A 14782-nucleotide genomic window follows, 5' to 3' on the forward strand; every position below is an offset into this window, starting at 1 on the left:
CGAAGTCCCAAGGTGTCCTTGGCACCCCACAGGATCCTGAAATGTCCCCAAATGCCCCATTGGTACCGCACTGTGTCCGCTGGTGTCCCATGGGGTCCCTTGGCACCTCACAATGTCGCACACGGCTCCACCGTGTCCCAAAAGTCCCTCAGTGTCCCCACAATGTCCACCAGTGTCCCATGGGGTCCCTCAGTGTCCCACGGGGTCCCCCGGGGTCCTACAGCCCCCCACAGGGTCTCTCAGTGTCCCTCAGTGTTCCACAATGTCCCTCAATGTCCTCCAGCACCCCACGGGGTCCCTCAGTGTCCCTCAATGTCCCATGGGGTCCACCAGTGTCCCACATTGTCCCTCAGTGCCCCACGAGGTCCCCAGCTGTCCCACACTCCCGGCGGAGCCCCCGGCCCGTCCCCCCCGCCCAGCCCCGGTGCCGGTGCCCGCCCGGTGTCCGGGAAAGGCCGGGGGCAGCCCCGGCGGGCGGAGCCCCGGGACGCGCCGGAGCCGCCGAGATTGCGGCGCCGCGGGCAGCACGGCCCGGTGACAGAGCGGGGACACCGCGGGGACACCGAGACGCACGGCGGGGACACGCCGGGGATCCACCGAGGCGACACCGCTGCGCTCACCGGGGCAGCCCAGGTGGAGCGAGGGGGCGTCCCGGTGCCGGTGCCGGTGCCGGTGCCTCCCATCCCGCCAGGAACTGCCCCGGGTTTTCCTGCCCGTCCCATCCCGTCCCGTCCCGTCCCGTCCCGGTGCGGCGGGGGGCAGCCCGGGGACCCCGGCCCGGTATCAGTTCTGCTTTCCAGGGGAGGCGGCGGCGATTTCGCAGAGGCGGGAGCCACCTGCCCCGGGATTCCCCACCTGCCGCCGCCCCATAAGAGCCCGGTGGCGGCGCCGGTGGCGGCACACACCGACCTCCGATGGCTCCGCTCCGCCGCCTCCGCCTCTGCCTCCTCCTCGCTGCGCTGCTGCCGCTCCCCGCGGCACCGGCACCGGCACCGACAGCGCTCCCGCTCCGCCCGGACTGGGCCGCCTGCAGGATCCTGTCCCGGGAGCTGTCGCGACTGCTCGCGACCGTCAAAGAGCCGCACTCGGCGCTGGTGAGCGCGGGGGGCTCGGCCGGGGGTACCGGGAATAACCGGGGGGTGCGGGGGGATCGCAGCGCGGGTGGGACCGGGGGTTCGGGGTCCCCCCGGGGGTTCCGGGCACGTTGGGACCCCACGGATCCCTGCTCCAGGAGGGGATGCAGCTGCTGGAGGAGGATCCCCAAAATTGGCCCCCCCGGATCCTCTGCAGCGACGCCTGTGACCCCCTGACGCTGGAGACCAACCACACGGTACCGGGGGGCTGCGGGGGTCCCGGGGGAGGTCTGGGGGGGCCCAGGGGTGCTGGGGGATCGCAGAGATGCTGAGGGTGCCTGGGGGTCCCGCGGTTCAGGGGATGCTGAGGAGTTTTTGCCTGGGATGTGCCTGGGGGTCCCCGAGATGTCCTGGGGGGACTTGAAGTGCTATGGGATGTGTTTGGGGTTCCCAGATGAGTCTGGGGGGAGCCCAAGGGGTTCCAGGGGTGCCCGGGGGTCCCGGGGATGTTGTGGAATGTGCCTGGATTCCCAGGGATGCTGGGGGATAGACCTGGGGGTCCCAGAGATGCTGAGGATGAATCTGGGGGTCCCAGGGATGTTTGGGGGTCCCAGAGAGGCTGTGGATACGTTTGGAGGTCCCAGATGGGTCCCAGGGATGCTGGGGGATGCCCCTGGGGATTCCGGGGGTGCCTGGGGGTCCCAGAGGGGTCTCGGGGATGAATTTGGGGATTCCAGGAGTGCCTGGGGGTCCCAGGAAGGGTGAGGGATGCCCCTGGGGGTCTAGGGATATCTGGGGGGGGGGTCGCAGAGATGCTGAGGATGAACCTGGGGGTCCCAGGGATGCTGAGGATACATTTGGAGGTCCCAGAAGGGTCCCAGGGATGCTGGGCGATGCCCCTGGGGGTCCCGAGGATGTCTGGGGGTCCTAGGGATGTTGAAGATGTGTTTGGGGGTCCCAGAAGGGTCCCAGGGATGCTGATGCCCCTGGGGGTCCCGAGGATGCTGAGAATACGTTTGGGTGCCCCAGAGGGGTCCCAGCAATGCCGAGGGTTCCTACGAGAGCCGGGGGGTCCCGGGGTGCCGCTGGGGGTGTGGGGAGCTCCCGGGAGGGTCCCGGACCCCTCAGTCTCACCCCCCACTCCCCGCAGCGCTGCCTGCACCGGATCCGCCAGGCGCTGCAGCACTACCGGGACCTGCTGGGCTCCGAAATCTTCCGGGACCAACCCCAACCCCAGCTGGAGAGCACGATGGAGCAGCTGCTGCGGCACGTCCAGGTGAGGGCGGGGGGGCTCACAGGGAGTCCCAGGTGAGGAGGGGGTGGCTCGCAGGGAGCCCCAGGTGAGGAGGGGGGCTCGCAGGGAGCCCCAGGTGAGGGCGGGGGGCTCACAGGGAGTCCCAGGTGAGGAGAGGGGGCTCGCAGGGAGCCGCAGGTGAGGAGGGGGGGCTCACAGGGAGTCCCAGGTAAGGAGAGGGGGCTCGCAGGGAGCCGCAGGTGAGGACGGGGGGGCTCGCAGGGAGCCGCAGGTGAGGAGGGGGGCTCAGAGGGAGCCGCAGGTGAGGAGGGGGGCTCGCAGGGAGCCCCAGCCACCCCTCGCCGCCCCCCCCTGACCCCGCTGTCCCCGCAGGAAGGGCACGGCCGCCCCTCCCGGCACCCCCCGGTCCGCACCGATCTCTGGGCGCAGCCCCTGCAGCGGCACCTGGCTCTGAAGCGGCTCCGCTCCTTCGCCGCCGTCATGGGCCGAGTGTTCAACCACAGCGCCCGCTGAGCCCCGCCCCGGACAGCGCCCCCTCCCCTATTTATTGTCCCTCGCTGAGGGGTTATTTATGATGTGCGACGTTCCGCTATTTATCTATTTATGGGTTTCTAATAAAGGTCCGATGGAGACGAGCGAGCGGCTGCGGCGTGCGGGGGTGGGAAGGGGTTTATTTACAGGGAGGGGCGTGGGGAGGGGTCACTGGAAGTCGCTGGCGTCAAGTTGGAGCGGGGGGAAGTCGGTGAAGAGAGAGGGGACGGCGGGCAGGGCCGAGTCCTCGGGCTGCGGCAGGAACGGGTCGTGGTGGTCCAGGAGGGCAGCGCTGCCTGGGGGGGACAGGGCTGCGATCAGGGGACAGGGAAATGATCAGGGACAGGGCTGTGATGAGGGGACAGGGCAGTGATCAGGGGACAGGGCTGTGATGAGGGACAGGGAAATGATCAGGGGACAGGGCTGTGATGAGGGACAGGGCAGTGATCAGGGGACAGGGCAGTGATCAGGGGACAGGGAAATGATCAGGGGACAGGGAAATGATCAGCGACAGGGCTGTGATCAGGGGACAGGGCTGTGATGAGGGACAGGGCTGTGATCAGGGGACAGGGCAGTGATCAGGGGACAGGGCAGTGATCAGGGGACAGCCAGGTACCCAGGTGACACCCCTGTGCCCCCCCAGCCCCGCCACTCACCGGGGCTCAGCTGGAAACTCTCCTCCAAGCTCTGCACCACGCTCGGCACCAGCTCCGCCTCCTCCAGCGCCCCCAGGCCCGCCGAGCCCGGCCCCAGCCCCTCCAGCGCCTGCAGCAGCTCCTGCATGTCCCGGCTCCCCGGCAGCAGCTCCAGCTCCCTCAGCTCTGCTGGCAGCGTCCCCTGCTCCTCGGGGACCTGCGGTGGCTCCACAGCCCCCTGCAGCGTCCCCGTGTGCACAGCCACTGTCCCCTGCTCCCCTGGCAGTGCCTGCAGTGTCCCCAAGTCCATCCCCAGCCCCCCAGGCAGCACCTGCACGGTCCCCACAGCCCCTGGTGCCACGTGCAGCGTCCCCTGGATGTCGGGGACCCCCGATCCCACCCGTGGTGGCTCCAGGTTTTGGGGTTGTGCTTGCAGCATCCCCAAGCCCGTGGGCTGCAGGGTCCCCGGGCTTGTGGCTGTCACCTGTGGTGTCCCCAGGATCCCCGGGGTGACCTGCAGTGTCTCTGGGCTTGTTGCTATCACCTGTGCTATCCCCAGCCTACTGGCCACCCCCTGAGGGGTCCCCAGGCTCCTAGAGGTGACCTGTGGCACCCCTGGGCTTGTGGCTATCACCTGCAGTGTCCCTGGGCTTGTGGCCACCCCCTGAAGGGTCCCCAGGCTGCCAGGAGTGACCTGTGGTACCCCTGGGCTTGTGGCTATCACCTGCAGTGTCCCTGGGCTTGTGGCCATCCCCTGAAGGGTCCCCAGGCTGCCAGGGGTGCCCTGTGGTGTCCCCGAGCTCTGGGGCTGTGACAATGCCAGGCCACCAGCCTGCTGTGTCCCCTGCCCTCCGGGCTGCAGCTGCAGCGTCTCCAGGTTCTCCGTGGCTACCACCAGCTCCTCTTCTGTTTGCCACTTGCTGGGCTGCCTGCAGGGAGGGACAGCAGGGTGGGGGTCAGGAGTTGGGGTCAGGGGTGGGGGGTTAGGGTCAGGGGTCAGGGTCAGGTGTTGGGGTCAAGGGTGGGCTCACGTGTCAGGGTCAGGTGTCAGGATCAGGGGTCAGGGTCAGGTGTTGGGGTCAAGGGTTGTGGTCAAGGGTGGGCTCACATGTCAGGGTCAGGTGTCAGGGTCAGGGGTCAGGGTCAGGTGTTGGGGTCAGGTGTTGGGGTCAAGGGTGGGCTCACATGTCAGGGTCAGGTGTCAGGGTCAGGGGTCAGGGTCAGGTGTTGGGGTCAGGGGATCCCACAGGGGCACAGATGCCCCCAGGTGTCCCCACAGCCCCTCACCTGGAGGACACGCGGATCAGGCGCCGGTTCAGGTATTTCTGGGAGTCGCTCAGGGTCCCTGGGGACAGAGAGAGGGGTCAGGGGGTGGCAGGTGGCTCAGTGCCAGGCCGTGCCAGGCCGTGCCAGCCCGTACCCTCCTGCCTCTGGCTGTAGTAGGGCCCGAAAGCCTCGTCCCGGGGGGTGCTGGGGTACAGGAACTTGAGGGGGTTTTCCGGAACGTTCTCCTCCACCATCAGCTGGTAGTCGCGGATGATGTCGGGCAGCGCCAGCGACACCAGCTCCGAGGCTGTGTAGGGATCCACGGCGTGGAAAGTGGGGGATCCTGCGGGGGGACAGCGGGAGGGGTCAGGGGCTGCAGCCCAGGCTGGTCAGGGGGTCCTGGGGGGTGTGTTGGGTTGATGTGGCCAGAAATGTGAATTCTGTCACCATCTGCTGGGTAGTGATTCCTTATCTCCTGGCACATATTATCTGCTAATGGGCCATCTTTAAACCAGCTGGGGCAATCATCTTTATCTTTCCACAGGAAAGATAAACAGAAGATATCTCCTGTTAATGGCCAGTGAGTCCCAGGGCATGACTGATAAAATTCCATCATCCCACTGGGAGATGCTCCAGCCAGGGGAGGAGCCAAGCCTTTCCTACCCAGATAAAAACTGAGATTTGGGACAGCAAGTTATCCATCTTCCCACTGGATTCCAGAGGAAAGCCAGACCTTTCCACATCATCCCTGCAGCTTCAGAGGAAAACTGCAACCCTGCTTCAACTGAACCACATCTGCCACTGCAGGAGGATGCAGCCACCATTGAATGGGACTGTGCCAACACCCTGACTGACTGACGGGTGTCAGCTTGGAGTCTGACTCTGGCAGGGTTTGGGATTGTTCTGTGTAATACTGCATTTCTATTTTAATTTTCCTGGTAAAGAACTGTTATTCCTAATTCCCATATCTTTGCCTGAGAGCCCCTTAATTTCAAAATCATAATAATTTGGAGGGAGGGAGTTTACATTCTCCATTTCAAAGACAAGCTCCTGCCTTTATTGGCAGACAGGTGCTCTCCAAAGCAGGACAGGGGGTCACTCACCTTTCTCGTGGTGCTCCACCCAGGTGAAGGTGACCCCGCCCAGGACGCTCTCGCTGAAGCGCAGCAGGAACGTCCCCGTGCGCTTGGACTTGAGCAGCTTCTTCTCCTGCTTGCGGCTCACGAAGCCCAGGATGAGTCTGGGGGAGGCAGTGTCAGCCCCTGTGGCCCCCCCAGACCCCTCCCCAGCCCCCCCAGCCCCGCTCCTACTCGTCCTTCCAGAGCTGCTTGAGGTGCTCCTGGAGCAGCCCCAGGATCCCGTCCAGCCAGGCCCAGAAGGAGAAACCAGCAGGTCCGTCCTGTGGGAGAGGGGAGGGGGATGTGGGGACATGGAGGGACATGGGGGGACAGCAGGGACATGGGGGACAGCAGAGACATGGAGGGACATGGGGGGACAGCAGGGACATGGAGACATGGAGGGACAGCAGGGACATGGGTGTATGGGGACATGGAGGGACATGGGGACATGGGACAGGACGACAGTGGGGTGGAAGACAGGTGGGACAGAACAGTGAGGGGAGAGGGACAAAGGAGAGCAGGGTCACAGAGGGACAGGGACATGGAGGGACAAGAGGGACAGAGCCAAGGGGGACAGGATCATGGGGGAATGGCAGGACAGGGCCACGGGGGGACAGCTGGGACAGGGCTAGGGGCAAATGGGGCCATGAAGGGACAGGGCCATTGGGGAACAAGAGGGACAGGGCCATGGGGACAGAGGGGACAGATGGGACGGAAGGGACAGAGGGGACAGGGCCATGGGGACACAGGGGACAGGGCCATGGGGACACAGGGGACACTACTCACCTTGGAGAACTTGGGCCAGGTCACGGTGCTGTCCTGTGACGGCTTCGAGCCTTGGGGTGAGAGCAGGATGAGGGGGGGCAGTGCAGCCTCGTCCCCCCCTGTCCCACCCTGTCCCCCCTGTCCCCAGGAGCCCCTGGCCTCACCCAGGAGTTTCTCAGCCAGCATGAGCAGGTTGTCCCGGCTCAGCCCTCGCTCGGCCACGCTCTGGAACTGCCAGCTCAGCACCTCGGCCAGCCGGGGCCACGGGGCCGGCGGCGGCGACGAGAAGAACTGCTGGGCCTGGGGACACGGGGGACACGGGGTGAGCAGGGACAGGGACAGGGATGGGGACAGGGGGAGGGGATGGGGACATGGGGCAGGGATGGGGACATGCACTGGAGCAGGGGAGGAGGACATGAGGGGGACAGGGACATGGGCACAGGACAGGGTGAGGGGATGGGGACAACCACTGGAGCACAGGAAAAGGACATGGGGGTGACAGGGACATGGGGAGAGGACAGCAGGGGGACATGGGGAGGGGGGCACATGCACTGGAGCAGGGGAGGGGGATCAGACCAGAGGATGGGGACAAGACAGGAACAACAGACACATGGCAAGGGATGGGGATGGGGACATGCAGCAGGGCAGGGGATGGGGTGAGACAGGCACCAAGGGACAGGGAAATGCAGCAGGGGACAAGGCCAAGGACACGGATCAGAGCAGGGGATGGCACAAGGACAAGGACATGCAGGGCAGGGGAGTGGCACCAGGGGACAGGGACTGGCCCAGAGTGAGGGACAGGGCACAGGGGATAACCAGGAACAGGGACACGGAACAGGACACCAGGACAGAGACTGGGATGGGACACAGAACAGGACAGGGGATAGGGGGGTGGCACTGGGGGTGGCACTGGGCTCGCCTTGGGGTCAGAGCTGAGCATGTTGAACCAGAGGATGGAGGCCCAGGCGCTGGAGAACTGGTTGTTGTTGGAGATGATGACGAAGGGCAGCGTGGTGGTCTGGGGAGGGGACAAGAGCTCAGGCTGGCTGTCCCCAGTCCCCCTGCCCTCCTCTGGGGAGGGGACAGGGCTCAGGCTGGCTGTCCCCAGTCCCCCTGACCTCCCCTGGGGAGGGGGACAGAGCTCAGGCTGGCTGTCCCCAGCCCCCCTGCCCTCCCTTGGGGAGGGCACAGGGCTCAGGCTGGCTGTCCCCAGCCCCCCTGACCTCCCCTGGGGAGGGCACAGAGCTCAGGCTGGCTGTCCCCAGTCCCCCTGACCTCCTCTGGGGAGGGGGACAGAGCTCAGGCTGGCTGTCCCCAGCCCCCCTGCCCTCCCTTGGGGAGGGCACAGGGCTCAGGCTGGCTGTCCCCAGCCCCCCTGCCCTCCCCAAGCCCCCCAGCACCCCCAGCCCTCACCTCCAGCTCCAGCTCCAGCCCGCAGTAGGCGTAGGCCAGCGTGAAGGTGATGAGGTGCAGCTCCTCTGTCACCACCAGGGGACCCTGCAGGAGGTGGCAGCGCTGTCCCCACCTGTCCCACTGCCCCCCTGCAGCCCCCAGCACCCGTCCCACACCCACCTCGCCGCTGCTGCCTTTGCCCTTGCCAGCCCTGCTCTCCTTCTGCTCCTTCAGCGTCTGTGGGGAGGCAGAGTCAGCCCAGGGCAGGGTCCTCACCCTGCTGCCCACCCCGGGGGGGGATTTGGGGGTTTTGGGGGGTCCCTACGAGGTACTGGAAGTCGCAGACCAGCCCCTCCTGGGGACTGTCCCCGGCCAGGAGCGTTTTGCTGCTCGATGTGAGGATGTTGAACTTGCGAAACCTGCGGGGCAGAGACAGGAGGTGGGAGGGGGTCGGGACCCCTGGGAGGGCACATGGGAGTCCAGAAGCCCTGGGGAGGGCTGTGGATGGAGGTCAGGAGCCCCCTTCCACCAGAAGGCATAGCCCAGCTGTGGGTGGGGGGGGTCAGGACCCCTGGATGAATTGGGGAGGGGGATCGAGACCCCTGTGGGATGCAGCCCTGCTGCAGATGGGGGTCAGGACCCCCAGGAATGGACATGAGGGTCCAGAACCCCTGAGGGGGCTGTGGATGGGGGTCAGGAGCCCCCTCCCAGCAGAGGGCATAGCCCAGCTGTGGGTGGGGGGGGTCAGGACCCCTGGATGAATTAGGAGGGATTCAGACCCCTGGGGGATGCAGCCCTGCTGCAGATGGGGATCAGGACCCCCAGGAATGGACATGGGGAGGGCTGTGGATGGGGGTCAGGAGCCCCCTCCCAGCAGAGGGCATAGCCCAGCTGTGGGTGGAAGGAGTCAGGACCCCCGGATGAATTAGAAGGGATTCAGACCCCTGGGGGATGCAGCCCTGCTGCAGATGGGGGTCGGGACCCCCCAGGGATGGCAGGTGTGGTTCAGGACACCCCTCAGGGGCTGGGATGGGGGCTCAGGGCCCTTTGGGGTGGAGTCCCATCCCTGCTCTCTCCTCCAGCGCTCTCCCAGCTCTCACCCTTTGATGTTGGGCGGGTCCCTGCAAGACACAAGAGGGGGTGGATCAGGCACAGTGGGACCCCCGTGGCTGCTCGGGGGGCGTCAGGAGGGGCGGGGGGCCCACCTGTCGATGTGGATCCTGGCCTCCATGTGGTGGTTGCGGTCGTGCAGCCTCACCAGGAGCCGGGCACGGGCTGAGAACTTGCTGGCAGTGCGCAGCACCAGCGGGCGCCTGCCGGCGTTGGGGGTGCTGGGCTGCTGCTCCACCACGAAGGCACTGGGGAGAAACGGGGGGTCAGGGCTGCCCTGAGATCCCCTGCCCTCCCTGTGCTGCCCCCACTTCTTAAAATCACGGAATATCCAGAGCTGGAGGGAACCCAGCAGGATTATCCAAGTTTAATTTGTGGCTTGGCACAGGACGACCCCAAAACCTGCCCAGTCCCAAATCCCAAACAGCTACAGAACTATGGAATATCCAGAAGTGGAAGGGACACATCAGGATCATCGAGTTCAACTCCTGGCCTGGCACCGGACGACCCCAAAACCTGCCTAGTCCCAAATCCCAAGGTTTGAGTGTTGTCCAAACAGCTACAGAGATATGGAATGTCCAGAAGTGGAAGGGACACATCAGGATTATCAAATTCAACTCCTAGCCTGGCACAGGACAACCCCAAAACTCTCCCCCAGTCCAAACCACCGAGAGCACTGAGGACCTGACAGCACTGTTCAAACAGTCCCTGACCCCTGGAATTATGGAATATCCTCAGCTGGAAGGGAGCCACAAGGATCAAGTACAGCTCCTGGCCCTGAATGGACACCCCAAAAGTCCCTCTAGTCCCCAAAATACCTGAAAGTGTTGTTCAAACAGTCCCTGAGCCCTGGAATTATGGAATATCCTGAGTTGGAAGGGATCAAAGCCCAACTCCAGGCTCTGCACAGGACACCCCAAAATCCCACCCTGCCCCTGAGGGGGTTCCCCAAATGCTCCTTGAGATGGGAACAGACCCACAACAAACTTTGAGTCCCAAAACAGCCCCAAAAATCCTAAATCCCAACACCTGAGAGCGCAGTCCAACCACTCCCTGACCTCCTGAATTCTGGAACATCCAGAGCTGGAAGGGACCCACCAGGATCAAAGTCCAACTCCTGTCCCTCACAGGACACCACAGAAGTTTGTCCAACTCCTGTCCCTCACAAGACACCACAAAAGCTTTCCCCCAAATCTCAGCACTGAGAGCATTGCCCAAACCTTCCCTAAATTACAGAACACCCAGAGCTGCAAGGAACCTGTGAGGATCATTGATCCCAGCTCCAGGCCCTGCACAGACCCCCCAAAACCCCACCCAGTGCCTGTTGTCCAAACACTCCTGGAGCTCTGGCAGCTTTAGCAACGCCACCATTCCCTGGGGAGCTCTTCCAGTGCTCAACCCCCCTCGAGGGGAGGAAGAACCTTTCCCAGCTCCCCACCCCAGCCCTGCCTGGCTCAGATCCCGCCCCTCACCTCTTCAGCAGGTGTGTGAGCTGCTCCTGCAGCCTCTGCTCCAGCAGGGGTGTCTCTGCCACCAGCGGGTCCCTCTCGTAGGTCACTTTCTGCCGCAGGTCCTGCAGCGCCCGCAGCAGCTGCCGCAGCTGGAACAGCCCCTGGCCCAGCTCTGTGAACCTGGGGGGGCCAGGGAGGTCAGAGGGGTCTGGCTGCACGCTGGAGTCACTGAGTCTGGGGGCTCTCTGAATTCTCCAGAGATAAATCAGAGTGCAGGGGTTGAATAGGTTTTGGAGTGAGTTCTGATGTTTTTAGTAAGTGAAAGGTTTCAAATGCCACAGCAGCAATGAGTGCTCTGGTGAAGGTTGGAAACACACTGATATCTTCAGTAGAGGCTCCAAGCCCACAGTTGTAGACTTAGACATAATAGTTATAGTAAGAATATTGCTGACATTTCTTAGATGGAACAAGACAGATTGTATGTGTAGCTCTATACATAACCTGGTGTGCTAAGAAACTGGAATCCTAATAGGTTAAAGAGTGGTGGTCTGAGTTTGCTTCTTAGCTTGTTGAAAAAATGTTATTGTATTGGGAGAGTTGTTGCTTTTAACCATTGGCTTCTAGCCATTCTCTTATGGCTCATTGCTGCTGCTTTGCCATTGCTTTTTGCTATTGCCTGTTGAGACTGATGTGCTTTGTAATGAGATGTGCTTTGTCACAAACAACCTTTTTAACTATTAGCTGCTCTGCTTATTTAGAAATTACCCAACAAGAGCCTAAGAGCTCAGAGTAGGAGCCTGTAGAGCTCCAGAGTTTGGTGCCTGTAGAGCACCAGGGGTCAGAAGGAACCCCCACAGCTGCCCCCCCCGAGCCCCCCCCCGAGCCCCCCAGCCCTACCAGGTCTCCATGGGGCGCAGGTTGGTGTCTCCAGGGCCCCCCAGGCACAGGCGCTGCTGCCGCAGCCTCCAGCCCCCCAGCTCCTCCTGCAGCAGCTCCTGCAGCGTCTCGCTGCGCCCCAAGAGCTGCTGCATCTGAGCCAGCACCTCCTGGGGGGAGATGTGGCTCTAAGGGGGTGCTCAGGGTGGTCACACCCACCCACACACCCAGCCAGGTGTGTCGGGTTGATGTGGCCAGAAATGTGGATTCTGGCAGTGACCCTGATCTCCTGGCACACATTATCTGCTCATGGGCCATCTTTAAACCAGCTGGGCAATCATCTTTATCTTCCCACAGCCCATCCTCCCTCCAGGAGATATCTCCTGTTCATGGCCATTGAGTCCCAGGGCATGACTGATAAAATTCCATCATCCCACTGGGAGATGCTCCAGCCAGGGGAGGAGCCAAGCCTTTCCTACCCAGATAAAAAATGAGATTTGGGACAGCAAGTTATCCATCTTCCCACTGCATTCCAGAGGAAAACCAGACCTTTCCACATCATCCCTGCACCTTCAGAGGAAACTGCAACCCTGCTCCAGCTGAACCACATCTGCCACTGCAGGAGGATGCAGCCACCATTGAATGGGACTGTGCCAACACCCTGACTGACTGACGGGTGTCAGCTTGGATTCTGACTCTGGCAGGGTTTGGGATTGTTCTTTGTAATACTGCATTTCTATTTTAATTTTCCTAGTAAAGAACTGTTATTCCTAATTCCCATATCTTTGCCTGAGAGCCCCTTAATTTCCAATTATAATAATTTGGAGGGAGGGGGATTACATTCTCCATTTCAAAGAGAAGCTCCTGCCTTTATTGGCAGACACCTATCCCTCAAACCAGGACACCAGGACACCCCAAAATTCCCTCACCCGCCGCTGCCTGTCCAGGCTCTGCAGTTTGGCCTGGAGGGCTTGGAGCTGCTGGATGTACCCGGGGTCATTGCTCCTGTTGTCAGCTGTGGGCAGCAGAGAGGGGGATCAGGGTTTTTGGGGGTGCTCACCAGGGTTTTGGGGTGCTGCCTCCCCTGCATGGGGCTCACCTGGCTGGTAGTGCACCTTGTAGCAGAAATCAAAGGCGTCCTGCAAATCCTCCAGGTGCCTGAAGGCTCGTTCGGCTTCCTGCGGGTACGGGGAGGGGTCAGGAGGGGCCGGGCAGCCCCCGGGGGGCTGGGTGGGGGTCTCGGGGTGGGGAGGGGGGTCGTTACCTGCAGGGCTGTGTGGAACTCGGCCAAACGCCGCTGGATCTGCTGCTCCCGGCCGCTCTCCGGGGCTGGGCTGGGCGCGGGGGCCGAACCCCCCTAAGGGACACACGGGGTGAGGGGCAGCGGCCGCGGGACCCCGCGGGGTGCGGGGGGACACAGCCCTGCCCCCTTACCTGCCCCCCCGCCTGCCCCAGGCGCAGGATCCGCCGCTCCTCCTGCAGCAGGTTGGCCACCAGGTTGGCGAATCCCTCCGGCTTCTTCTCGAACTCGGCCTGAGGAGGGGTCGGGGGGGGGGGGGGTCAGGGGGCGCGGAGACCCCTCCCCTCCTCCTCACTGCACTCCCCCAGCCCTGAAGCGCACCTGCAGGTCGCGCTGAGCCTTGCGCAGGTTGTGCTTCAGCATGAACTCCTCGTGGCCCGAGCCCAGGCTGCCCAGGCACTCTCCCAGTAGCACCAGTAAGGAATGGAACAGCATCCGGGCGTGCCCCGAGGAGAGCGGCTCCGCCGCCAGGCGCCTGCGGCAGCGCGGGCTCAGCACCTGCCCGAGCCCCCCGGTGCCGCCCCCAGCCCCAGATCCCTCCCCTGCCCGAGCCCCCCGGTGCCGCCCCCAGCCCCTGTCAGAACCCCCCGGTGCCGCCCCAGCCCCGGATCCACCCCCGGTACCAGTTCTGGTCCTCGATCCAGGCGGCCAAGCACTGCCGCACGGCCATGGGCAGCGCCGAGCCCGCGTACAGCTGGTGCACCTGCTCCAGGTAAGTGTTGGCCAAGCTCTGCACCTCCTGCCACTGCGCCATGCTGGGGGGACAGAGAGTCAGGGGCGTCCCGAGGAGCCCCCGGCCACGGCAGGACCAGGGGACGAGGAACATCCGAGTGTCCAGCGCTGCACCCCGCGTACCTGCCTGCAGCACGGGCGGCGCGGGGTCCCTCTGCTCCTGCTCGGTTCTGGGGGTCCCGGGGGTCCCTCTGCTCCTGCTTGGTTCTGGGGGTCCCTCTGCTCCTGCTCGGTTCTGGGGGTCCCGGGGGTCCCTCTGCTCCTGCTCGGTTCTGGGTGGTCCCGGGGATCCCTTTGTTCCTGTTCAGTTCTGGGGTCTCTCTTGCCCTGCTCGGTCCTGGCTGCTCCCGGGGGTCCCTCTGCTCCCGCTCGGTCCCGGGGTCTCTCTTCTCCTGCTCGGTCCCGGGGTCCCTTTGCTCCTGCTCGGTCCTGGGGTCTCTCTTCTCCTGCTCGGTCCCGGGGGTCCCTCTGCTCCTGCTCGGTCCTGGGGTCTCTCTTCTCCTGCTCGGTCCCGGGGGTCTCTCTTCTCCTGCTCGGTCCCGGGGGTCTCTCTTCTCCTGCTCGGTCCCGGGGGTCCCTCTGCTCCTGCTCGGTCCTGGGGTCTCTCTTCTCCTGCTCGGTCCCGGGGGTCTCTCTTCTCCTGCTCGGTCCCGGGGGTCCCTCTGCTCCCGCTCGGTCCTGGGGTCTCTCTTCTCTTGCTCGGTCCTGGGTGGTCCCGGGGTCCCCTCGCTCTCGCTGGGGTGACCGCGGGCCGGCAGCCGCGTCCTGCGTGGGAGCAGGGGCTGAGCCGAGGAGGGCTCCCCACCCGGGGCAGGGTCACACACACACACAACGCCCACCGCAAGGGCCCGCAGCACCCCTCAAGGAGCACCGCAGGTCCCCCGAGACCCCCATTGAACCCCACGGGCACCCCCAGCGTCCTTCCCGCAGCGATGGGCGCCCATAAACACCCCCCGCCCAGAGGGACAGCGCTCCAAGGCACCTCCTCTGCGCCCCAGCCGGGCTCTCCTGCCTGCGCCTCCCTCCCCCGGGTCCTCCAGAACCGCCCCTGTCCCCCCCGGGACCCCCGGCCTCCCCCCGGGACCCCGGACCCACCGCCGCCGCTACCGGACCAGGAAGGCGGGCTGGCCACGCCCCCTCCCCCGTTCTGCGCGGTGATTGGCGGAGCTCAGGGTCGGTACCACGCCCCCTCCCCGCTCTGAGCGGTGATTGGCGGAGCTCGGGGTCGGTGCCACGCCCCCCGCGAGCGGCGGCGTTCGGCCGCGCCGTTCATTTCCC

At 64.3% G+C, this 14782-nt stretch overlaps 2 protein-coding genes across 2 annotated transcripts; one reads left to right on the plus strand and one right to left on the minus strand.

Annotated features, from left to right (window-relative positions):
• The first annotated feature begins 914 nt into the window (after positions 1–914).
• IL23A (interleukin 23 subunit alpha) lies at positions 915–2841 on the plus strand. Its single transcript, XM_056515151.1, has 4 exons — positions 915–1094; positions 1232–1330; positions 2224–2349; positions 2701–2841. The coding sequence occupies exons 1-4, from the start codon at positions 915–917 to the stop codon at positions 2839–2841; spliced, it is 546 nt and encodes a 181-aa protein (XP_056371126.1).
• A 79-nt stretch (positions 2842–2920) lies between these two features.
• On the minus strand, positions 2921–14765 carry STAT2 (signal transducer and activator of transcription 2). The gene is made up of 24 exons (XM_056514942.1): positions 14600–14765; positions 13632–14269; positions 13396–13527; positions 13094–13247; positions 12907–13005; positions 12737–12829; positions 12572–12650; positions 12402–12487; positions 11494–11642; positions 10618–10776; positions 9241–9393; positions 9136–9156; positions 8361–8454; positions 8216–8272; positions 8057–8140; positions 7563–7661; positions 6808–6943; positions 6665–6714; positions 6071–6159; positions 5864–6000; positions 4915–5103; positions 4782–4839; positions 3516–4423; positions 2921–3170 (listed from the first exon to the last, which is right to left on the minus strand). The coding sequence occupies exons 3-24, from the start codon at positions 13524–13526 to the stop codon at positions 3028–3030; spliced, it is 3168 nt and encodes a 1055-aa protein (XP_056370917.1). The 5' UTR covers position 13527; positions 13632–14269; positions 14600–14765; the 3' UTR covers positions 2921–3027.
• Positions 14766–14782: the final 17 nt, after the last annotated feature.

The sequence above is a fragment of the Oenanthe melanoleuca genome, linkage group LGE22, assembly GCF_029582105.1.
Source record: "Oenanthe melanoleuca isolate GR-GAL-2019-014 linkage group LGE22, OMel1.0, whole genome shotgun sequence".
NCBI classification, from domain to species: Eukaryota; Metazoa; Chordata; class Aves; order Passeriformes; family Muscicapidae; genus Oenanthe; species Oenanthe melanoleuca.